At 45.0% G+C, this 25,623-nt stretch overlaps 1 protein-coding gene across 2 annotated transcripts; it reads right to left on the bottom strand.

The window, feature by feature from the left end:
- UBL4A (ubiquitin like 4A) lies at positions 1 to 24,594 on the bottom strand. 2 transcript variants are annotated; one of them, XM_069986477.1, is made up of 4 exons: positions 24,498 to 24,594; positions 4,334 to 4,439; positions 1,076 to 1,251; positions 1 to 209 (listed from the first exon to the last, which is right to left on the bottom strand). In XM_069986477.1, the coding sequence occupies exons 1-4, from the start codon at positions 24,501 to 24,503 to the stop codon at positions 99 to 101; spliced, it is 399 nt and encodes a 132-aa protein (XP_069842578.1). In that variant the 5' UTR covers positions 24,504 to 24,594; the 3' UTR covers positions 1 to 98. The 2 variants fall into 2 exon arrangements, with proteins under 2 accessions (XP_069842578.1, XP_069842577.1); XM_069986476.1 differs by lacking the exon at positions 24,498 to 24,594 and adding an exon at positions 6,342 to 6,500.
- Between the last annotated feature and the right edge of the window lie 1,029 nt (positions 24,595 to 25,623).

The following is a 25,623-nucleotide window of genomic DNA, read 5'->3' as shown; positions in this document are numbered from 1 at the left end:
TCCTGGTCATTTGGTATCTTTATTACAGTTGAGATCCCATTCAGTAGATCTGTACAGGACAGAGAGGACAACAAGTCGGGTGGGCCATTACTATTGTTTCAGTCCAGAAAGCCCAGGTCTATGGCTTCTGGCAGCTGTGGGTGGAGGATGCGTGTAGCCAGTCGTTCAACGTCATCCAGGCTGAGGAGGGATAGACTGCGCTCGTAGTCCTAGGAAGAGAAAACAGAATGGTTGGAGAAAAGAGCATGTGCACACTACGGAATACAGATGGATAATCAGTTGCGGATTCCGATCCGCCCGTGCCATAGACTCTATTCTATGCACGGGTGGATTCCGACGTCCATCCAAAGAATCAACCCAACCTGATTTTCTGTTTGGATTCCGTAGGGTGCACATACCTTAAGAGTACCCAAGCAAGTGCTAAGCTGCAAGATCAGTGTTCCCTTACGAAGCCTGGCGTGGACATAGCAAATTTAGTGCAGCATTTAAAGGGGTACTACTGCATCGGTATATAGGAAATAATAAAGAAGTCACACTTGCCTCTCCACACTCCCCCGGTGTCCTCCTGCTGTGTGTCTGGGTCGCAGACGAAGCCTGTCTTGGCAGTGATGGCCCCCTCACAGCGAGCTATCCCTGCAGGACGGGTTCGCCAGCAGTCAGTGGGGACGGAACAATAGACATGGCAGGAGGACACTGAGGGAGCATGGCCTATTATTTTCTATATACTGACGCTGGAGTACCCCTTTAATTGGCCATGTATTAGCTATTGCACAGACTGACTGGTGGCCAATGGTTATTAAACATGTTGAAAGACACAGATGAGCGAACGCTTGCTTGCTCCTCGGCTGATTGTTGTCTTTATTACACCGGGGGATATCTGACTGATTCAGTGTAAGCCTTTCCACACCATAAGGCTGCAGTGCTGCCTGTGTCCTGATCCCCACTCTGCTCAAGTACTAACACCACAACCCCCCCCCACCCCCAGTATACTGTAGAAGTTGGAGAAGGGAGGAGGTCAGCAATGTCTACTAAGACATATTACAGACTCTTATATTTGTTTTTTTACGAGAGTTACCTTTTGTACATACTCCAGCACTCTCTCGGCATCAGAGGGGCTAAAATGCTTTCCCAGGATGACAGCCAGGGACTTCCAAACAGTGTTCCCTCCAACCTCCAGCGAGGAGCGTTCCTTCACCATTAGATTCAATCTTGCACCAGGCCCAATAGAATAAAAAGAAAGACTATGCTCGTCTGAAGAGTAAAAAAATCACAGGTTTTGGTTGAAGTTGCAATCTTGACCTTAAAGGGGTTGTTCACAAAAAAAAAAAATCTTAAATCAACGGGTGCCAGAGATTTGTAATTTACTTCAATTAAATATCAGCTGCTGTATGTCCTGCAAGAATTGGTGTAATCCTTCCCAGTCTGACACAGTGCTCTCTACTACCACCTCTGTCCATGTCAGGAACTGTCCAGAGAAGAAGAGATTTTATAGTGGGATTTGCTACTACTCTGGACAGTTCCTAACACAGACAGAGGTGGCAGCAAAGAGCACTGTGTTAGGCTAGAAAGCCTTCCTGCAGGACCTACAGCAGCTGATAAGTACTGGAAGAATTGAGATTTTTTTTTTTTTAATAGAAGTAACTTACAAATCTCTGGCACCAGTTGATTTGAAAGAACATTTTTTGGTGAACTACCCCTTTAATTTTACAGTATGTCTACAATAACCAGCATATTCCCATTCTTTGCTTCTCCCTTCTGCACTACGGAAGGTGCACAGTGGTGGGATGTACAGTACTATCCATGAGCGTGGTCATACACCAATGCATGGGGGCAAGATACACAGACTCTTAAAGGGAATCTGTCAGCTTTAATTTAGGTTCCTAACAGGAGACACTAAGATAGCTGATAGGTAGAGATGAGCGCTCAGGTACACGTGACATAAACTCCAGAACTTCCTGTTTACAGCACAGGCAAAGGGAAGACCGACACAAGAGGGAAAACTGCACCCTCAGGGTGCGTTCACACCTACAGGATCCGCAGCAGATTTGATGGTGCAGATTTGATGCTGTGTTCAGTTATTTAAATGAAATCTGCTGCGGATCTGCTGCGGATCCGCAGCAGAAAATCAGCTGCGGATCCGGTAGGTGTGAACGCAGCCTCAAGGGGTATTCCAGACCCTAAGGGTACGTTCACACTTACCGGATCCGCAGCGTATTTTCTGCTGCGGATCCGCAGCAGATTTCATTTAAATAACTGAACACAGCATCAAATCTGCACCATCAAGTCTGCTGCGGATCCTGTAGGTGTGAACGCACCCTAAAACTTCTATCCACAGGATAAAAGGTAAGTGATTGTGATCTTTAGAAGAGGGTCCGACTCTCTGTGCTGCAAGGAGCGGTGATGTGGCACACACCATACATTGTCTATGGTCCAGTCTATTAGGGAATCCTGAGATATTACAGGGGAGCATTGCCCACAGCATAGAGCACCTACTAAGACCATGAGACTTTGGTCACATCATGTCCTTATTAGAGATGAGCGCAGCATCCAGCATGCTCAAGTCTGATCGTGCAGCATTTGACTACCGGTGGCTGAAGAAGTTGGATGCCGTCCTAGGGAGTCCAGGAAGATATGTATACGGCCAGAGGCTATATCCATGTTTTCCAGGACTCCCTAGGGCTGCAGCCAACTTCTTCAGTCACCAGTAGTCAAAAGCCAAATGATCAGACTTGAGCATGCTGGATGCTGCGCTCATCTGTAGTCCTACTGTATAGCGACACCTACAGGGAATCTATAGTTTTTAAGGTGAAGCCTCTGCATACTAATGCACACTATGAGAGCCTATTACATCATGCATTGATCACAGAACCCCCTTCTGACATAAGTGTTACTCAAATGTAATTAAACACAAGAGAGAAAAAAAGTGGCAAGTAAGCCCATAATTTAGAGGGTTAAAGAGGTAATTCAGGAAAAAAAAAAAACTGGTGCCAGAGATTTGTAATTTACTTCAATTGAAAAATCTCAAGTCTTCCACGACTTATCAGCTGCTGTATGACCTGCAGGAAGGGGTGTATTCTTTTCCAGTCTGACACAGTAGTACTCTCTGCTGTCACCTCTGTCCATGTCAGGAACTGCCCAGAGTAGTAGCAAATCCTCATAGAAAAGCTCTCTGGCTCTCCAGACTGGAAAGAATACACCACTTCCTGCAGGACATACAGCAGCTGATGAGTACTGGAAGATTGGAGGGTTTTTTTTATTATTAGAAGTACAAATCTCTGCCACCAGTTGATTTGAAAGAAAAACATTTTTGCTGAGCTACCACTTTGACACTCTGCTCCAAAAGAGACGAAAATCAGTCAACCTGTCCTTCTCAATTCCAATCCCAATCCTCATGACCAACAGGTCATGTTTTGAGGATTTCCTTAGTATGTCACAGGTGATATAATTATACTAAGTGCATCAGGTATTGTCACAGGTGATCTTTGTATATCCTCAAAACATGACCTGTTGGTGAGGCCTGAGGACTGGAATTGAGAAGCACTGCTTTAGATTGTGGGCTTGCCATTTATTTAAAAACAAAAAATTCACCAATAGATGGCGCTGTAGCTATGTAAATCACTATATAGACGGTCAATTTGCCCCCCTTGGTTTTCAACAACGCTCCACATTTGCGAAACCATGTTCTCCACCACTGAACAGTGAGTCAGCTTTAATCGCTGCCAAATGGCGACATGGACCCAGTAGATCCGGTTCCTAAAAAGACCCATAACCAGAAGTTATGCTGCGTTTACATGTATTATCGTGCGAATTTGCGCGATAACGATCAAATTTGAACGATAATCGTATGTGTAAACGCATCAAACGACAAACGAGAAATTGTTCATTTTGATCTTTCAACATGTTATCAAATCGTCGTTCGTAAAAAATTTGCGGATGAGCAGGGGGCCGGGCTGCGGGCGCGCGATCGCAAAACGATTTTTCCGTACGATATATCGTACCGTCTAAACGCTGATCGTTATGAAAAAAAAAAACCTTACTCCGACATCTTTAATCGTACGATCGGGCCAATTATCGTTTCGTGTAAACGCAGCATTACATTGGGCGAGGAGGCCACGTTGCTGGGAAACACCTGATCACCCAGGCCCCTGGGAAAGCCTCAATATATGCAAATAAAGTACAGCTACTGCTACAGTGCCACCTATTGGCGACTTTTTGAATAAAACATTTTGTCAAATGGTGAGTGTCATATGACGCGCCCTTTTCTGATTATCACCCCATTGGGGCAGAACGTCCTTCAGAGCCCCTGATTTGCTGCACACAGGGTGGTCCGTACCTGACAGCGCTTTCCCCCTGAACAGCAGTCTCTGCTGGGATACCGGCACCTGTAACTTTTCTTCCACTTGTCTTTTCACAGCAAGAATTGTATCATTTTCAGAGACCTGAAACACAAGAGCAATGGAGTCCGTGGTAAGGAGACAGCTGAGCTACTGGGGCCTAAGAATGCGTCCAGTCCTGGTCATGTGTACGCCCGGGGGCCACCGGATGAGGAGTACAATGCTGACTGCCTGGAGCGGGGTGGGGGTCACTGTATGGTGTGGGGGGTGATATTATGGCAGTCTGTGTTAGCCCGGAAGGTTTTGGATCATCTCCATCCCACCATCCAGACTTTGTTTCTCCTATGGTGATCCACTCTTCCAGGAGGACAAAGCTCCGATCCAGACTGATCAGTTTATTGGTTCGAGGGGCAAAAAATGTAAAGGGGTTATCCAAAACTAGAAAAGTAAATAAATAAAAACTACAATTGCAATTGTAGCGCCGTCCCTGTCCTCAGGTTGTGTGTGGTATTACAATTCAGAGCCATTCACTTTAATGGAACTGTGCTGCAATACCACACCCAAACTGAGGACAAGAGTGGTGCTGTTTCTCAAATTTTTTTTGTTAGCCGGGACAACCCCTTTATATGGGTATTCCGTTTAAATATAACTTTTGACATGTTGCTGCCCATGGTGAGACTAACAACTCCTGCCATTTTTGCTATTATCTATTCAGTCTCCTTCCCCCAGTTCTGAGCTGCTGCTTTCTGCTGAAGACACAAAAATCTGTGTGTGAGTTTTTCTTTCTGTCTCCCCTCCTCCCCCCTCCATTCTGAGACTGGCTGTATCTGCATCTTTGTAATGCTGGGAGGGATATTCTGAGGTCAAGTTGCTAATAGACTCACAGTGATTAATCCTCCCAGCATTACAAAGAAGCTGCAAGGTTGCGGATACAGCCAGCCAGGGACTTGTTTACATCAACTGGCTCAGAAGGATGGGGAAGGGGGGGGGGGGGGGAGGAGAGACGAAGAGGAAAGCTCACACACAGATTTTTGTGTTTTCAGCAGAAAGCAGAAGCTCAGAACTGGGGGAAGGAGACTGAATTGATAATAACAAGTATGGAATGTATGGGCAGAAAAGTTGTGTGTGAGTGGAATACCCCTTTAGGGTACGTTCACACCTACAGGATCTGCAGCAGATTTGATGCGGTGTTCAGTTATTTAAATGAAATCTGCTGCAGAAAATCAGCTGCAGATCCTGTAGGTGTGAACGCACCATTAAACTGACTGTACCACCAGGCCCAGGCTGAAGCACTGGAGGCGGGCCGACCCACCCTTAGTGGGAGGAAACCCTAGCCCCTCTATGATAGGGTTCCATTGATTCTAATGGAGTCACGTCATGGAGGGGCTGGGGTTTCTTCCCACTGGGGGTGGGTCGGCCGCCTCCAGTGCCTTAGCCTGGGCCTGCTGGTACTGTCACTTGAAGTTATACGGGCACATACAATGATTTTTTATATTTCGCTACATAATGCTATCAGGGTATGATGGGAGTTGTAGTTTTGCAACTAAAAATTAGTAAACACTGAAATATGTTGTTCCTAAAAAGAGGAACAGTCGTCCGCAGCTCTAATGCCTGCAGCGATTGTTATAGGCCGATCTCCACCAGAGTGCGGCATCGAACAGAAATTATAACTGACATTCAGACGTAGTCGTAGTCAGGGGGAGTCATCAACTGTCAGATCCTAAAAACAGAACGGTCATGTGATTTAAAGGGCCCTCCAGCATGTCAGTGGTGAATGGCACACGCCTGTCATATGATATGATGTGACATGGAGCCAGGACCTGTACATATAACTGGGGTGACACCATGTAACCCTAGCTGTGCCTGCCCTGTAAGGCTAATGGAGAGCAAGGCTTTTCCCAGTCCATGTATACACCACTACAGGAGCAGCACAGCCCCTGCTAGCCTGTGTGCCCCCTATAAGATGCCCCCACTGCCCCAGCCCTAAGAGCAGGGACCGCCCGGTACCTGCAGGTTGGTCTCCTTCCCTTTCAACGCTTTCACCGTAAGCTGCATCTCCGGGTCCAGCCGGGATCACCATAGATTCCCTGGCGACAGCTAGAGCGTCTACAAGTTCAGGGTTGAAGTCCTCCGAGCAGCAAGTGACGTCACCAGGAGCTGGGAGTATGTATGGGCGGGCTCTTCCGGCTGACGTCACTCCCTCCGCTATCACTGGCGGCCGCCAGGTGGCGCTGTTTATTAGTCGGTTGCACTATGACGTCTCAGAGGGGCTTGATGGTAGTGCAGCAGATTATGAGGGGATTTGTTATTGTGTTTGGGTGGCCTTCCCTTTAACCCCTTGAAGACCGGCCAAATTTTCACCTATTCGCATCCTAAGAGCAATAACTTTTTTTTTTTCATTGTAACTTGTAATGATGTCATTTTATTGTAAAGTATACTGCAAAGACACTGCGTTTTCCCAATCCATTTTTTCGCTGCAGGAACATGTAATTCGGTGGCTATAGTTTGCCGCTGAACACAGTGGCCGTAGTAAACTACGGCCCCTGTATCACAGTGTGTGAACATAGCCTTAAGACAAGAACGGCCATTGTTGGCGATTAAAACAACGGCTGTTCTTGCTTTAAAATAATGCACTCTATTAAAGGCCTGGCGAACAATGGCCGTTGTTCACGCACTAATTTTGAACAACGGTTATTGTTCCCCTACGGCCACACAATAATTGACTTGTCAACGGCCGTTTCCATTCTGATGGCCGTACATTGCTTGGATTTCAATGGTTAATTGGAGTGCAGACACACCTAAATCTGCCCGCAATATCAGAACATGTCAAATATGGACGTTGTTTATACATAGTGTGAACATAGCCTTCGGGTGTGATGTGACCACTAGGGTGTATATACCACGTGCAGCTTTGGTTACATAGCTGTCATCAGAGATTACTGGATTAGCGGCGGCAGGGTATAGGACAGGCCTGGCTCCTGTGCCCGCTCCATACACCAATTATGATACAGAACTGTAAGTGCGTTTGTGAGAAGGGCGAACAGGGGTTATCTAGGAATAGAAGAAGCAAAACTACTTTCTTGCAAAAACAACGCCACCCCTGCCCCCAGGATGGGTGTGGTATTACACTGATGATGTTTCCAGAGGAAAGCAGCCATATTTTGAATGAAAAATCTTTTTCTTTCAAATCAACTGATATCAGAAAGTTATATAGATTTGTAGTTTACTTCTATTAAAAAATCTCAAGTCTTCCCATACTTATCATCTGCTGTATGTCCTACAGGAAATGTTTCATTTTGAGCCTGACACAGCGCTCTCTGCTGACACCTCTGGCCGAGGCAGGAACTGTCCAGAGCAGGAGAGATTTTCTATGGGGATTCAGAGAAAACCGAGACAGAGTTCCTGACTCGGCCAGAGATGTCAGCAGAGAGCACTGTGTCAGACTGAAAATTAAACATTTCCTGCAGGACATACAGCAGTTAATAAGTATGGGAAGACTTGAGATTTTTTTAATAGAAGTACATTAAAATCTATATAACTTTCTAATATCAGTTGATTTGAAAGAAAAAGATTTTCTCTGGACAACCCCTTTAAGAGAGTGCCGATCAGTGAGATCAGCAGATCCTTTACAGGGCCCTATTGATCGTGCAATTGTTGAATCATTTGTATGGCCCATTAAAGGTTATGTGTGAGTTTTTGGTCTATACTTCCCCGCAGCGCCACCACTGGAGAAATGAAGCATTACACATTGCCCAATGAAACTGATGAGCTGTCTCTGTAATGCAGGACAGGATAGGTCCTCCAGAGAGGTAGACGCTCTTTGTAGTCTCTGAGCTCTGGCCAAGGAGTGACCCCCCCACTAACTCAAAAAGGGAATATGTGACTAGTATGTCAAGTTAGACAATCCCTTTTATTGATCATAGTCACCTCTAGTAAACAGCAAAGAAGCCGCACCAATTCATTCAGCCTCCTATTGTTGTGTTACAGATATTCTGGTGTCATCAGCAAAATGGATTCTGGTTTCCTAGGAACAGAAGTCTCCAGCAAAGTGTGAAAGAACGCAACGGAAATAATCATAGGGAACTCATATTTAAAGGTGTAGGTTCGTGGAGACGTCCCCTGTTCATGTGTCTATTACGAATAGCAGGAATCTTCCTGTTATTATGTCTTTTTAGTGTCTATTAGGCTAAGGCCATATGGAAACAGGTTCCCCGTCACAGCAAATTGCTGCCTATGGATCATGACTTCTCAGTTCTGGGCTCCTATAGAGCAGAGCTCCTGGTTAGCCTCTATTCAAAGCGGTACTCCAGCAATTTTTTTTTTTCTTTTAAATCAACTGGTGTTAGAAAGTTATATAAATTGGTAATTTACTTCTATTTTAAAATCTTAAGTCTTCCAGTACTTATCAGCTGCTGTATATCCTGCAGGAAGTGTATTCGTTCCAGTCTGATACGGTGCTCTCTGCTGTCACCTCTGTCCATGTCAGGAACTGTCCAGAGCAGGAGAGGTTTTCTATGGGAATTTGTACTTGCTCTAGGCAGTTCCTGACATAGACAGAGGTGGCAGCAGAGAGCACTGTGTCAGACTGGAGAAAATACCCCTGTTCCTGCAGCACATACAACAGCTGATAAGTACTGGAGAGATTTTTAAAAAGAAGTACTGTAAATTACAAATCTATATAAATTTCTGACACCAGTTGATTTGAAAGAAAAAAAAAATACACTGGCCTACCCCTTTAAAGATCCCTTAAAGGTCTTTTGCAGTATCATATAATGTATTCTCTGTGTGTTTGTTTCTAGTGTACGTTCTGTTTTCTAGTTTTATTCTAGTATACCCAGATGGTTCTTGGTCCTCTGTATTTTAAGTTGCTGCTGTGAAAAAAAACATGTTTGGATATAGGGATTGGGGATGGTCCGAACCGAGTTCGGTTCGGGTTCGTACGAACCCGAACCCTCGGTAATGATTCCCACTGTCTGCCCGCTCCGTGCAGCGGGCGGATCCAGCGGGAGGACCGCCTGGAAAACTGGGATACAGCCATAGCCATAGGCTGTATCCCAGTTTTCCAGGCGTTCCTCCCGCTGTATCCGCCCGCTGCACGGAGCGGGCAGACGGCGGGAATCTGATGCCAAGCGCTCGGATTCATACGAACCCGAACCTCGGCAGGTTCGGACCATCCCTAATAGGGATATTTGGAGGGCCTGGGGGTATCTGAGTACTGGCAACCATAATGAGGACCCATGTGCTGTAGGTGAAGTCCAGATGTGTAGATATATGATCAGCCATCCTCATTACAATGTCTAATGGTGCGTTTACACAGACAGATTTATCTGACAGATCTTTGAAGCCAAAACCAGGAACAGACTATAAACAGGGATCAGGTCATAAAGGAAAGACTGGGATCTATCCTCTTTCCAAATCCATTCCTGACTTTGGCTTCCAAAATCTGTCAGATAAATCTTTCTGTGTAAACGGACCCTAAGTAAGGCACGTAGGCGTACCCGTAAAGACATACATTAATAACATCATGCCTAAAACCACTGACGGGAGGGGATCCTTGAAGCTCCAAAATCCACTACTGCTCTCAGCTTTGCCCAATTTGTAATCTGCCCCCAGCCGCCCACTACTGACTTTGGGTGCGTTTACATGGACAGATTTTTGAAGCCAAAGCCAGGAATGGATTGCAAAAGAGGAGAAATCTCAGTCTTTCCTTTATGAGCTGTTCACTGGTTATAGTCTGTTCCTGGCTTTGGCTTCACAAATCTGTCAGATAAATCTGTGTAAACGCACCATTAGGAGCCCTCCGAAAGATGATGAGCAGGTGGTAATCCGACCCCCAACCCTAACCCTAAAACTAAAGGTTCTGATTAGGGTTGGGGGTCCAGCAGGGTCTGATTTTGGCTGCAAGGAAGCCTGCAGTGGAGCAGTCAATGAAATCCGGCCTGGTGGGGCTTGCCCGGAGAGCTGTGTGTGCACCCCCAGCAGCTCCCTCTACAGTATGGGATTTAGACACTACCCTTCCTCTGTGTAGGGCTGGTCTCCACACTGTAAGGTTAAAGGGGTTATCCAGCGCTACAAAAACATGGCCACTTTTCCCCCTTCTGCTGTCTCCAGTTCAGGTGTGGTTCGCAATTAAGCTCCATTTACTTCAATGGAACTGAGTTTCAAAACCGGCACCCAATCTGGAGACAACAGGATAACCCCTTTAAGGACCTTTTTCGTCATGTGATCAGGTCCTTCACCCTTTCTCTCTCTCTGTGCAGGTCCTGCTCCGTCTCCTGTGTATTCTGATGTTCATCGCTCACCCTGCACTACAATGAGCGAGCTGAACATTAAAGGGGTTATCCAGTGCTACAAAAACATGGGCACTTTCTTTCAGAGAAAACTCGACTCTTGTCTCCAGTTCAGGTGCGGTTTGCAGTTAAAGGGGTTATCCAGCGCTACAAAAACATGGCCACTTTTCCCCCTCTCTTGTCTCCAGTTCAGGTGCGGTTTGCAAATAAGCTCCATTTATTTCAGTGGAACTGAGTTTCAAAACCCCACCCAAACTGGAGACAAGAGAGGGGAAAAGTGGCCATGTTTTTGTAGTGCTGGATAACCCCTTTAAGCTTCATTCACTTCAATAGAACTGAGCAGCAAAACCCCGCCCAAGCTGGAGACAAGAGGGGTGCTGTCTCTGGAAGAAAGTAGCCATGTTTTTGTAGCACTGGATAAGCCCTTTAAAACACCAGGCCCCTCTCCCTCTCTGGGCCCCTAGAGGTGCTATGGGCTCCAGCACTTGCCCGGGTAAGACCTGTGCTGACGCCGACCCTGACAGCTGTCAAAGCTTTGGCTGTCCAGGCATGATGGAAATTGTAGTTTTGCGACAGGCGGAGGGCCGCAGGTTCCTTATCCCTTCTATAAGTGAGTGTATTGATTTTGGAGGTGGGGGCTGCCATCTATGTAATGGAAATCTGGGGGAAATGCTCACCCAAGGGAGATCACATTCACATCTCATTATTTTTCCAGTTTCTTCTTCTTTTTTTAGTTTCAAGATCGTGTGCGGACGTTTCAATGAACCACAAATGATTACACCGCCATGTTCCCTGTCATTACATTGAGCATTGCTCTGCGGTTTCCTTGCACCTTTGATGCTGCTTTCTGGAAAATTGACATTTATTTCGTCGGATCTGCTGATCCCACGTGTCTTTTGCTGATGAGAGAACACAGAAAAATCAATGTCGCATGCGGAGATGTAGTATTAACTCTCCAGAGACAAGACTGTGTGCTGGATCACATCGAGGATAGGTGTTAAGAGAACCACGCTCAGGTCTATATGATGCAGTTTTAAAGCCAAAGACAGGAACGGATGAAGAATAAAGGACAGGCATAGGGAACAGACCGAAAAATACTTTTTAGGTAATTCACCAACTGGTGTCAAAAACTTCATGGAAACACACTGTGTAAGGGGTTTACTCTTAACCCCTTAAGGTCAAAGCCAATTTTCGTTTTTGCGCTTTTGCTTATTCCATTTTAAGTTTAAAAGTCAACAGCGCTTGCATTTTTTCACCTAGAGACGTATATGAGCGCTTATTTTTTGCGAAACCAATTGTACTTTGTAATGACAGGCATTATTTTTCCATAACATATGCTGCGAAACCGGAAAAAAAATCATTTGCGCTGTCAAATTGAAAAAAAAAATAATTTGTTTTGATTTCGGGGAGTTTTGCATTTACGCCGTTCGTCCCATGGTAAAACTGACTTGTTATATATGTTCCTCAAGTCGTTACGATTACTATGATATATAACATGTATAACTTTTATTGTATCTGATGGCCTGTAAAAAATTCAAACCATTGTTAACAAATATACGTTCCTTAAAATCGCTCCATTCCCAGGCTTATAGCGCTTTTATCCTTTGGTCTATGGGGCTGTGTGAGGTGTCATTTTTTGCGCCATGATGCGTTCTTTCTATCGGTACCTTGATTGCGCATATACGACTTTTTGATCACTTTTTATTACATTTTTTCTGGATTTGATGCGACCAAAAATGCGCAATTTTGCACTTTGGAATTTTTTTGCGCTGACGCCGTTTACCGTGCGAGATCAGGAATGTGATTAATTAATAGTTCGGGCGATTACGTGTGCGGCGATACTAAATATGTTTATTTATTTGTTTATTTATTAATTTATATTTATAAAATGGGAAAAGGGGGGTGATTTGGACTTTTATTAGGGGAGGGGATTTTTTATTAATAAAAACACTTTTTTACTTTTTTTTTTACATGGACTAGAAGCCCCCCTGGGGGACTTGTATATAGACAGCACTGATCTCTCATAGAGATCAATGCTGTGTATATACACAGCAAAGATCGATCAGTTCGGTCATAGATTGCTATGGCCTGCTGCAGGCCATAGCAATCTATTGCCGAGCCGGGATCAGCGTCATTCCGACGCTGAGGCCCGGCAAAGGCAGAAGAACGGATCTCCCCCCCGTGATCGCATCGCAGGGGGGGGGGGGAGATCCGACCCACTAGACACCAGGGATAGTGTGCATAAAGCACTTCAATGCAGCTGTCAGGTTTGACAGCTGCATTAAAGTGCTTAATTAGCCGGCGCGGCAACGGGACCCGCGCCAGCTAACAGAGGCACTGCCCGGCTGCACGTGTCAGCCGGGATCAGCGCCGTTCAGAGCGGGGTCCCGGCGGGACCCCGCTCTGAACACCCCCCGCGGCACCATGACGTATCAGATACGTCATGGGTCGCTAAGGGGTTAAGGGTATAAACCCACACACAGTATATGCAGCGTATTTACTGCTAAGATATACAGCAAACTCGCAGCAGATTAGATCTAAATAACTGAACACAGCATCAAATCTGTACCAACAAATCTGCTGTGTATTTGTTGCGTATCTGCTGTGTATATGGTGTGTGGGTTTATACCCTAAGGGTAATTCCCACCTGGACATTTATACATATCCACAGGATAATCTACATACGTCTGATGCAGATAACAGCTCTTTCACTCACACTTATGTTGAGATCCAGGTCCCTTTGGCGCACTTATGCCCACTAGTGGTGGTTAGGCTGCAAAAACAGTCAAACAGCATAGCTCCCCAAGCTACACTATTTTTTTAAAGGGGTTATCCAGCGCCACAAAAACATGGCCACTTTTCCCCCTACTGTTGTCTCCAGATTGGGTGGAGTTTGGAACTCAGTTCCATTGAAGTAAATGGAGCTTAATTGCAAACCGCACCTGATCTGGAGACAACAGTAGGGGGAAAAGTAGCCATGTTTTTGTAGCACTGGATAACCCCTTTAATGCCCTGTCAGGAACTCACCTGACCTGGCTCCTGCGGCGTCTTCCCCGGCCTCTGCTCCGGCGGCCGGCTCGAGTACGCGCCGGAGCTCCGCCCGCCGGAGCAGAGTGACGTCACGGAGACCCGACGGCGTCCCTAGTAACCGGGGACGCCGCGGGCTCACGTGACAGTCAGTCAGCTGGCCGGCCAGCGCAGCTGATGCGGCTCGTGCAGGCTGAGTGGCAGATCGCTCTGCCACTTGGTCTGCAGCACCGCAGCTGCAGAGATTGCTGGATCAGGAGACTGGACCAATCAGTGTCTGGTCCAGGCTCCTGGTTCAGTATAAAGTAAAGTGATAGCCAGCTGGTAGTTGCTGGCTATTAGTTCGTCTAGTCCCAGCTCCCCTGCTCCTTCCCAGCGTTCCCTGCCCTATATCCCTTTCTGCTTGCCTTCTCGTGTTCTTGACCCTCCGCCTGACCTGTGACTATTCTTTGCTTGCCGATTCTGTACTGCGTTGTCCGTGTGGTTTGACCTGGCTTGTTTACTACTCTTTATTGTGTTTTGTCCGTCTGTCGTGTTTTGTGTTCCACGTATTCAGTACAGGGAACGTCTTCGTGGTTGTCCGCGACCGCCTAGGGTCGACTGAGGCAATTAGGCAGGGACAGTGGGTGGGATCAGATCAGGGCCCACTGTCTGGTTGTGTTTGTCCGCGCTGACAGAATAGCCAGCCCTATACTGCCCATTGCCCCATGGACGACAGGACCGCCATGTCAAATATCGTGGACCAAATGCAGCAACTTAACACCATGGTCCAGGAACTTGCTATGAGAGTCCAGGATCAGGAGACGACATCACGACAGCTCACCGTAACCTCCCCATTACCTCCCGAACCACCCGTCCAGCTCCCTGACAAGTTTTCGGGGGACCGTAGTAAATTCCGTACTTTTCGGGAGGGGTGCAAGTTGTTTTTTAGGTTACGGCCACGCTCCTCAGGAGATGAGACCCAGAGAGTGGGTATTATCATGTCCCTCCTCCAAGGACCCCCGCAAGAATGGGCTTTTTCTCTACCCCCTGACTCTCCTAACCTAAGGACCACCGACCAGTTCTTTTGTTCACTGGGATTGCTGTATGATGACCCGGACTGTGCAGCCAATGCCGAACGTCAGCTAACTGGGTTAAGACAGGGTCGCCGTCCAGTGGAAGAGTACTGTTCTGAGTTCCGGCAGTGGAGCTGTCTCTCCACGTGGAACGACCCAGCCCTCCGGTTTCAGTTTCGGGAGGGCCTTAGTGACCGACTGAAGGACATGCTAGTAGCATACCCCACTCCCGACTCGCTCGAAGAGAGCATGACACTAGCGATCAGAGTTGACCGTAGATTAAGGGATCGACAAAGGGAGAGGGGTAATCCTGACCATCACAAAACCCCTATCTCTCCTATTCCGTTCTCCAAACCTCCCCTTCCTGTCTCACCCCCTTTCGAGGAGCCGATGCAGGTAGACTCCGCCGATGCCAAGGCCCGACGAGCCCATCGCCTGCAGAATAGGCTGTGCTTTTACTGTGGGAAGACAGGACACCAGGTTCGGCAGTGTCCCAACAAGCCGAGGTCTTCGACGGAAAACTTCAACGCCTGAGAGATTATCGAGGGGGTCTCTCAGGCGCTCAGGTATCCTTCAAAAATAAGCTGTTGTTGCCCATTTCCTTGGTGTTGGGAGGTAAATGTATTAGCGGGTATGCCCAGATCGATTCTGGATCCTCAGCAAATTTCATTAACCCCATATTTTTTTCAGGTTTAGAGGTATGTCCCTTGCTGCTCCAGCGTCCAGTTGGTGTCACTGGAGCAGACTCTGCTCCCTTTTCCCAGGGTGATGTACGGTATAGGACCCCCTCCATGGAGGTTAAAGTAGGGTCTGTCCATATTGAAAGTCTGGATTTTCTTGTTATGCATAACCTGTCATCTGATGTTATCCTGGGGTTACCCTGGCTGGAGGCTCATAACCCGGTCTTCGATTGGTCCAATAGGGAACTTGTGCGGTGGGGGCCTGGGTGTGCATCACATTGTATTGCGGTTTCCCTTGCAGGGTGTTCCCCGGCGGAGGGAGAGATTCCCGAATTCTTGTTGGATTATTCAGACGTATTTGATGAAAAAGCAGTGGACGGGTTGCCACCCCATAGACGGTATGATTGCGCCATTGATTTAGTTCCCGGTTCCAGATACCCCCGAGGTCGAATATTCAATTTGTCCTGCCCTGAAAGAGAAGCCATGCGAGAATACATAAAGGACAGTTTACGCAAAGGCCACATACGTCCTTCTTCTTCTCCCATGGGTGCTGGCTTCTTCTTTGTAGGCAAAAAGGATGGGGGTCTCCGGCCTTGTATCGATTACCGGGAACTAAACAAGATCACTGTTAAAAACCAACACCCCCTACCGTTGATTCCAGACTTGTTTAATCAAATTGTGGGCGCTAAATGGTTTTCCAAGGTTGACTTACAGGGGGCTTATAATTTAATCAGAATCAGGGAAGGTGACGAGTGGAAGACCGCATTCAATACCCCAGAGGGCCATTTCGAATATCTCGTTATGCCCTTTGGGTTATGCAATGCCCCGGCGGTCTTCCAACACTTTGTTAATGATATCTTCCGTGAGCACCTTGGACGTTTTCTTGTTGTCTACCTTGATGACATTTTGATCTTCTCCTCAGATTGGTCTTCCCACGTAAAGCAGGTCCGCACGGTAATGGAGCTTCTGAGACAAAATAATCTTTACGCCAAGGTGTCAAAGTGCCAATTCGGTATCCAGGAGGTCTCGTTTTTGGGTTATAACATCACCCCCAATTCTTTTGGTATGGATCCCCTTAAAGTAGCGGCTATTGTAAAATGGGAACGACCCAGTAACCTGAAGGCCTTACAAAGGTTTTTGGGTTTCGCTAATTATTACCGGAAATTTATCAAGGGGTTCTCAGTTATAGCTAAACCCCTCACAGATCTTACCAGGAAAGGGGCGAATCTGGTACACTGGTCCACAGAGGCAATCCAGGCATTTGACATCCTTCGGCAATGTTTTTCAGAAGCTCCAGTACTGGCCCAGCCCGACTTCGAGCGCCCTTTTATTGTTGAGGTGGACGCATCCGAGGTGGGTGTGGGAGCAGTTTTATCCCAGGGAACTGACACTCTTACCCATCTTCGGCCAGTTGCGTACTTCTCGAGGAAGTTCTCCCAAGCGGAACGCAACTACGATATTGGGAATAGAGAATTATTGGCTATTAAGATGGCATTTGATGAGTGGAGGCATTTCTTGGAAGGTGCCAAACATAGAGTCACAGTGTTGACGGATCATAAGAATCTCATTTATCTGGATACCGCCAAACGACTCTCTCCACGTCAGGCCCGATGGGCCCTGTTCTTTACTAGGTTTGACTTTGAGATCACATATCGACCTGGCTCTCGTAATATTAAGGCTGATGCCCTCTCTCGCAGTTTTGATTCCGGGAACATTCCTGAGAAACAGGTCGATACGATCTTGAAACCAGGGGTTGTGGTATCCAGGGGCTGGCTGGCAAATTTTAGCCTGGGGGGCAAGCACACAGCACTGGCCCATGAGTAGCCGGCTAGCGGCCCATCCTTCAAGGACCACTCTAGGCCCTCACTTATTACACTCCCCACATCAGTGCAGGGAAGGTAGATGCCACCCACTCCAATACTTCCTCCAGCGGCAATGTTCTCACACTTCGGATAACACATTCAGCCCTTCCAGTCATTTGTAAACAGGGAATTCCTACTGCTCGCTGTGACGGGGTCGGGGATCTCTTTACTGTATAAGTATATGGGACGGCTCAGCGCTGACACGGAACCATCCCATAGACTTACATTGACAAGGTGACTTCTGGCCCCTTCACACAGAGCAGTAGGAATTCCCTGTCACAAATGACCAGAAGGGAAGGAGACGTTACCCGAATTGTTGGAACATCGCCGCTGGCAGAAGTACAGGCCCGGGGTGCCATCTACCGTCCCTGCACTGATGTGGGGAGGGTAATAATAGGTAAGGGCTGGAGTGCTCCTTAAAAGGAACCAATTAGCACAATTGTGGTGATATGGTTTTCAGCTGCACAGTATAGATATACTATGCAGCTCCCCGAGGCTACCAGCCACTGAGTATAAGATGGTGGGAAAGATGGGTGACCTCCATCTTACTGAGTATAAGATTGTGGGAAAGCTGGGTGACCATAATATACTGAGTATAAAATGGTGGGAAAGCTGGGTGACCATATTATACTGAGTGAAAGATATTGGGGAAGCTGGGTGACCTCCATTTTACTGACTACAAGATGCTGGGAAAGCTGGGTGACCTCCAACATACTGACTACTATATAATATGCTCCAAAATACCCTACAAAATGTGTATATTGTTCTGTATGAGTGCGTATTGTTCTGTATGGGTGTATATTGCACTGTATGGTTCTGTATGGGTGTATATTGTTCTGTATGGTTCTGTATGGGTGTATATTGTTCTGTATGGGTGTATATGGTTCTGTATGGGTGTATATTGCACTGTATGGTTCTGTATGGGTGTATATTGTACTGTATGGTTCTGTATGGGTGTATATTGTTCTGTATGGGTATATATTGTTCTGTATGGGTGCATATTGTTCTGTATGAGTGCGTATAGTTTTGTATGGGTGTATATGGCACTGTATGGTTCTGTATGGGTGCATATTGTTCTGTATGAGTGCGTATTGTTCTGTATGGGTGTATATTGTACTGTATGGTTCTGTATGGGTGTGTATTGTACTGTATGGTTCTGTATGGGTGTATATTGTACTGTATGGTTCTGTACGGGTGTATATTGTTCTGTATAGGTGTATATTGTTCTGTATGGGTGTATATTGTACTGTATGGTTCTGTATAGGTGTACTGTATATTGTTCTGTATGGTTTTGTATAGGTGTATATTGTTCTGTATTGGTGTATATTGTTCTGTATGGGTGCATATTGTTCTGTATGGTTCTGTATGGGTGCGTATTGTTCTGTATGGGTGTATATTGTACTGTATGGTTCTGTATGAGTGTAAATTGTTCTGTATGGGTGTATATTGTTCTGTATTGGTATATATTGTTCTGTATGAGTGTATATTGTTCTGTATGGTTCTGTATGGGTGAGTATTGTTCTGTATGTGTGTATATTGTACTGTATGGGTGTATATTGTACTGTATGGTTCTGTATGGGTGTATATTGCACTGTATGGTTCTGTATGAGTGCGTATTGTTCTGTATGGGTGTATATTGTTCTGTATGGCTCTGTATGGGTGTATATCGTACTGTATGGTTCTGTATGGGTGTATATTGTACTGTATGGCTCTGTATGGGTGTATATTGTATTGTATGAGTGTATATTGTACTGTATGGTTCTGTATGGGTGTATATTGTACTGTATGTTCTGTATGGGTGTATATTGTACTGTATGTTCTGTGTGGGTGTATATTGTACTGTATGGTTCTGTATGGGTGTATATTGTTCTGTATAGGTGTATATTGTTCTGTATGGTTCTGTATGGGTGTATATGGTTCTGTATGGGTGTATATTGCACTGTATGGTTCTGTATGGGTGTATATTGTTCTGTATGGTTCTGTATGGGTGTATATTGTTCTGTATGGGTGTATATGGTTCTGTATGGGTGTATATTGCACTGTATGGTTCTGTATGGGTGTATATTGTACTGTATGTTCTGTATGGGTGTATATAGTACTGTATGGTTCTGTATGAGTGTAAATTGTTCTGTATGGGTGTATATTGTTCTGTATTGGTGTATATTGTTCTGTATGGGTGTATATTGTTCTGTATTGGTGTATATTGTTCTGTATGGGTGTATATTGTTCTGTATGGTTCTGTATGGGTGAGTATTGTTCTGTATGTGTGTATATTGTACTGTATGGGTGTATATTGCTCTGTATGGTTCTGTATGGGTGTATATTGTACTGTATGGTGTGTATGAGTGCGTATTGTTCTGTATGGGTGTGTATTGTACTGTATGGTTCTGTATGGGTGTATATTGTACTGTATGGTTCTGTATGGGTGTGTATTGTACTGTATGGTTCTGTATGGGTGTATATTGTACTGTATGGTTCTGTATGGGTGTATATTGTTCTGCATGGGTGTAAATTGTTCTGCATGGTTCTTTATGGGTGTTTATTCTGTATGGGTGTATATTGTTCTGTATGGGTGTAAATTGTTCTGTATGGGTGTATATTGTTCTGTATAGGTGTATATTGTTCTGTATGGGTGTATATTGTTCTGTATGGTTCTGTACAGGTGTATATTGTTCTGTATAGGTGTATATTGTTCTGTATGGGTGTATATTGTTCTGTATGGTTCTGTACAGGTGTATATTGTTCTGTATGGGTGTATATTGTACTGTATGTTCTGTATGGGTGTATATAGTTCTGTATGGTTCTGTATGAGTGTAAATTGTTCTGTATGGGTGTATATTGTTCTGTATGGGTGTATAATGTTCTGTATAGGTGTATATTGTTCTGTATGGGTGTATATTGTGCTGTATGGTTCTGTATGAGTGTAAATTGTTCTGTATGGGTGTATATTGTTCTGTATGGTTCTGTATGGGTGTATATTGTTCTGTATGGGTGAGTATTGTTCTGTATGTGTGTATATTGTACTGTATGGGTGTATATTGCACTGTATGGTTCTGTATGGGTGTATATTGTTCTGTATTGGTGTATATTGTTCTGTATGGGTGTATATTGTTCTGTATGGTTCTGTTTGAGTAAAAAATTGTTCTGTATGGGTGTATATTGTTCTGTATGAGTGTATATTGTACTGTATGGTTCTGTATGGGTGTATATGGTACTGTATGGTTCTGTATTGGTGTATATTGTTCTGTATGGGTGTATATTGTTCTGTATGAGTGCGTATTGTTCTGTATGGGTGTATATTGTTCTGTATGGGTGTATATTGCTCTGTATGGGTGTATATTGCTCTGTATGGGTGTATATTGTACTGTATGGTTCTGTATGGGTGTATATTGTACTGTATGGTTCTGTATGAGTGCGTATTGTTCTGTATGGGTGTATATTGTTCTGTATGGGTGTATATTGCTCTGTATGGGTGTATATTGCTCTGTATGGGTGTATATTGTACTGTATGGTTCTGTATGGGTGTATATGGTACTGTATGGTTCTGTATTGGTGTATATTGTTCTGTATGGGTGTATATTGTTCTGTATGAGTGCGTATTGTTCTGTATGGGTGCGTATTGTTCTGTATGGGTGTATATTGTTCTGTATGGGTGTATATTGTTCTGTATGGGTGTATATTGCTCTGTATGGGTGTATATTGCTCTGTATGGGTGTATATTGTACTGTATGGTTCTGTATGGGTGTATATTGTACTGTATGGTTCTGTATGAGTGCGTATTGTTCTGTATGGGTGTGTATTGTACTGTATGGTTCTGTATGGGTGTATATTGTACTGTATGGTTCTGTATGGGTGTGTATTGTACTGTATGGTTCTGTATGGGTGTGTATTGTACTGTATGGTTCTGTATGGGTGTATATTGTACTGTATGGTTCTGTATGGGTGTATATTGTTCTGCATGGGTGTAAATTGTTCTGCATGGTTCTTTATGGGTGTATATTCTGTATGGGTGTATATTGTTCTGTATGGGTGCGTATTGTTCTGTATGGGTGTATATTGTTCTGTATGGGTGTATATTGTTCTGTATGAGTGTAAATTGTTCTGTATGGGAGTATATTGTTCTGTATAGGTGTATATTGTTCTGTATGGGTGTATATTGTTCTGTATGGTTCTGTATAGGTGTATATTGTTCTGTATGGGTGTATATTGTTCTGTATAGGTGTTTATTGTTCTGTATGGTTCTGTACAGGTGTATATTGTTCTGTATAGATGTATATTGTTCTGTATGGGTGTATATTGTTCTGTATGGTTCTGTACAGGTGTATATTGTTCTGTATAGATGTATATTGTTCTGTATGGGTGTATATTGTTCTGTATGGTTCTGTACAGGTGTATAATGTTCTGTATGGGTGTGTATGGTTCTGTATGAGTGTAAATTGTTCTGTATGGGTGTATATTTTTCTGTATGGGTGTATATTGTGCTGTATGTGTGTATATTGTACTGTATGGTTCTGTACAGGTGTATATTGTTCTGTATAGGTGTATATTGTTCTGTATGGGTGTATATTGTTCTGTATAGGTGTATATTGTTCTGTATGGGTGTATATTGTTCTGTATGGTTCTGTACAGGTGTATATTGTTCTGTATAGGTGTATATTGTTCTGTATGGTTCTGTACAGGTGTATATTGTTCTGTATAGGTGTATATTGTTCTGTATGGGTGTATATTGTTCTGTATGGTTCTGTACAGGTGTATATTGTTCTGTATGGGTGTATATTGTACTGTATGTTCTGTATGGGTGTATATAGTTCTGTATGGTTCTGTATGAGTGTAAATTGTTCTGTATGGGTGTATATTGTTCTGTATGGGTGTATAATGTTCTGTATAGGTGTATATTGTTCTGTATGAGTGTATATTGTTCTGTATGGTTCTGTATGGGTGTATATTGTTCTGTATGGGTGAGTATTGTTCTGTATGTGTGTATATTGTACTGTATGGGTGTATATTGCACTGTATGGTTCTGTATGGGTGTATATTGTTCTGTATTGGTGTATATTGTTCTGTATGGGTCTATATTGTTCTGTATGGTTCTGTTTGAGTAAAAAATTGTTCTGTATGGGTGTATATTGTTCTGTATGAGTGTATATTGTACTGTATGGTTCTGTATGGGTGTATATGGTACTGTATGGTTCTGTATTGGTGTATATTGTTCTGTATGGGTGTATATTGTTCTGTATGAGTGCGTATTGTTCTGTATGAGTGCGTATTGTTCTGTATGGGTGTATATTGTTCTGTATGGGTGTATATTGTTCTGTATGGGTGTATATTGCTCTGTATGGGTGTATATTGCTCTGTATGGGTGTATATTGTACTGTATGGTTCTGTATGGGTGTATATTGTACTGTATGGTTCTGTATGAGTGCGTATTGTTCTGTATGGGTGTGTATTGTACTGTATGGTTCTGTATGAGTGTATATTGTACTGTATGGTTCTGTGTGGGTGTGTATTGTACTATATGGTTCTGTATGGGTGTGTATTGTACTGTATGGTTCTGTATGGGTGTATATTGTACTGTATGGTTCTGTATGGGTGTATATTGTTCTGCATGGGTGTAAATTGTTCTGCATGGTTCTTTATGGGTGTATATTCTGTATGGGTGTATATTGTTCTGTATGGGTGTATATTGTTCTGTATGAGTGTAAATTGTTCTGTATAGGTGTATATTGTTCTGTATGGGTGTATATTGTTCTGTATGGTTCTGTACAGGTGTATATTGTTCTGTATGGGTGTATATTGTTCTGTATGGGTGTATATTGTTCTGTATAGGTGTGTATTGTACTGTATGGTTCTGTATAGGTGTATATTGTTCTGTATAGATGTATATTGTTCTGTATGGGTGTATATTGTTCTGTATGGTTCTGTACAGGTGTATAATGTTCTGTATGGGTGTGTATGGTTCTGTATGAGTGTAAATTGTTCTGTATGGGTGTATATTGTTCTTTATGGGTGTATAATGTTCTGTATAGGTGTATATTGTTCTGTATGGGTGTATATTGTGCTGTATGGTTCTGTACAGGTGTATATTGTTCTGTATAGGTGTATATTGTTCTGTATGGGTGTATATTGTTCTGTATAGGTGTATATTGTTCTGTATAGGTGTATATTGTTCTGTATGGGTGTATATTGTTCTGTATGGTTCTGTATGAGTGCGTATTGTTATGTATGGGTGTATATTGTTATGTATGAGTGCGTATTGTTCTGTATGGGTGTATATTGTTCTGTATGGGTGTATATTGTTCTGTATGGGTGCGTTTTGTTCTGTATGGGTGCGTTTTGTTCTGTACAGGTGTATATTGTTCTGTATGGGTGTATATTGTACTGTATGTTCTGTATGGGTGTATATGGTTCTGTATGGTTCTGTATGAGTGTAAATTGTTCTGTATAGGTGTATATTGTTCTGTATGGGTGTATATTGTTCTGTATGAGTGCGTATTGTTCTGTATGGGTGTATATTGTTCTGTATAGGTGTATATTGTTCTGTATGGGTGTATATTGTTCTGTATGGGTGCGTATTGTCCTGTATGGGTGCGTATTGTTCTGTATGGGTGCGTATTGTTCTGTATGGGTGCGTATTGTTTTGTATGGGTGCGTATTGTTCTATATGGGTGCGTTTTGTTCTGTATGGTTCTGTATGACCGTATATTGTTCTCTATGAGTGTGTATCATTCTGTGTGTGGGGGCACAGCAGTCTGAAATGTGTGTGTGTGTGTGTGTGGGGGGGCAAAGCAGCCTGAAGGGGGGGGGGGACCGCAGCCTGAAGGGGGGGGGGCACAGCAGCCTGACGGGGGGGCACAGCAGTCTGAAGTGTGTGTGTGTGTGTGTGTGGGGGGGGGGGGCACAGCAGCCTGACGGGGGGGCACAGCAGTCTGAAGTGTGTGTGTGTGTGTGGGGGGGGGGGCACAGCAGCCTGAAAGGGGGGGGGGGAGAGGCAAAGCAGCCTGAAAAGGAGAACACAGCAGTCTGGGGGGAAGGCTCACACAGCAGCCTTAGGAGGTACATATCAACTACAGGTGCAGAGGGGCAATGCAGCCTGTGGAAGAGGGTGCAGCTATAGGGGGTAAAGGGCAGCAGCTACAGGGGGTTGGGGAAACAGATGCTAGTGTGTGTGTGTTTGCCTCTGTCAGCCCAGCCCAGCAGACAGCCCTCTCCTCTCTGCCCCGACCTCCCTCCTATCTACAACCCGAAGTACCTGCATTTATAGCTGCTGAGCAGAGAGCAGGACACGAGGGGGATGGTCAGGAAGCAGGAGCCTGTAGCTGGAGGTTAGCAGCCGGCCTCCTCCTCTCCACACTGTGTAATACAGGAAGTCCTGGGCCAGGAGGAACATGGGAGGTACACAGGGGGCGGGGCTTAACGGGGGCGGGGAGCAGCTTCAGCTGCAACTGGCATCACAGACCGGCCCTGCAGCACAGGCAGAGAGGAGAGCGCTGGGGCGGTAAGCAGCCTCAGCGCGGCCCTGTAATGTACTGGGGAAGGCCGGCCCGGGGGGCAGATGCCACCCTGCCCCCCGGCCCAGCCCGCCCCTGGTGGTATCCGTCCTACAACCGGACTTGGTTACTCTTGTTGCTGAGTCTCAGGATTTAGCCCCCCATAACACTCCTGACTCCCTCCTATTTGTGCCACCGAACCTTCGCCTCCGGGTCCTGGAGGAAATCCATAGTTCCGTTTTGGCAGGACATCCAGGGATAGCAGGCACTAAATACTTGCTCTCGCGCCATTTCTGGTGGCCAACTTGGGCCCGAGATGTTAAATCTTTTGTTGAAGCGTGTGAGGTCTGTGCTAGGTCCAAGGTTCCCCGTAGGCCACCGGAGGGATTGTTACATCCCTTGCCGGTTCCTGCGAGACCTTGGACACATATATCGATGGACTTTATTACCGACTTACCAGTATCTAGGGGTAAGACTGTCATTTGGGTAGTGGTGGATCGATTCTCCAAAATGTGTCACCTTATTCCACTGCGTAAACTCCCTAGTGCTCGTTTGTTGGCCACGTTGTTTATCGGTCATATTCTACGGTTGCATGGTGTCCCGGAGAATATTGTTTCCGACAGAGGTGTCCAGTTTGTGGCCAAATTCTGGAGGGAGTTCTGTGGGAAGCTGGGAATCTCTTTGTCCTTCTCGTCGGCTTTCCATCCTCAGACGAATGGGCAAACTGAGAGAACCAACCAGTCTTTGGAACAATTCCTGAGATGTTTCATAGCTGATACGCAGGATAAATGGCGAGATTTCATTCCTCTGGCTGAATTTGCTATCAACAATCATGAACAACGTTCTACTAATATGTCACCTTTTTTTTGTAATTATGGTTTCAATCCC

The sequence above is a fragment of the Dendropsophus ebraccatus genome, chromosome 10 (assembly GCF_027789765.1).
Source record: "Dendropsophus ebraccatus isolate aDenEbr1 chromosome 10, aDenEbr1.pat, whole genome shotgun sequence".
Taxonomy (NCBI): Eukaryota; Metazoa; Chordata; class Amphibia; order Anura; family Hylidae; genus Dendropsophus; species Dendropsophus ebraccatus.
Note: the sequence above shows the minus strand (reverse complement) of the source record. Positions and strands in the feature narration are given on the sequence as shown.

Excerpts from the sequence above, each read along its gene's own strand:
- UBL4A (XM_069986476.1), bottom strand. The coding sequence starts at position 6,389 with ATGCAGCTTACGGTGAAAGCGTTGAAAGGGAAGGAGACCAACCTGCAG. Across the intron at positions 1,252-4,333 it reads CAGGGGGAAAGCGCTGTCAG|ACGAGCATAGTCTTTCTTTT; the intron begins GTACGGACCACC and ends TTTACTCTTCAG. Across the intron at positions 210-1,075 it reads TGCTGGAGTATGTACAAAAG|GACTACGAGCGCAGTCTATC; the intron begins GTAACTCTCGTA and ends TTCTCTTCCTAG.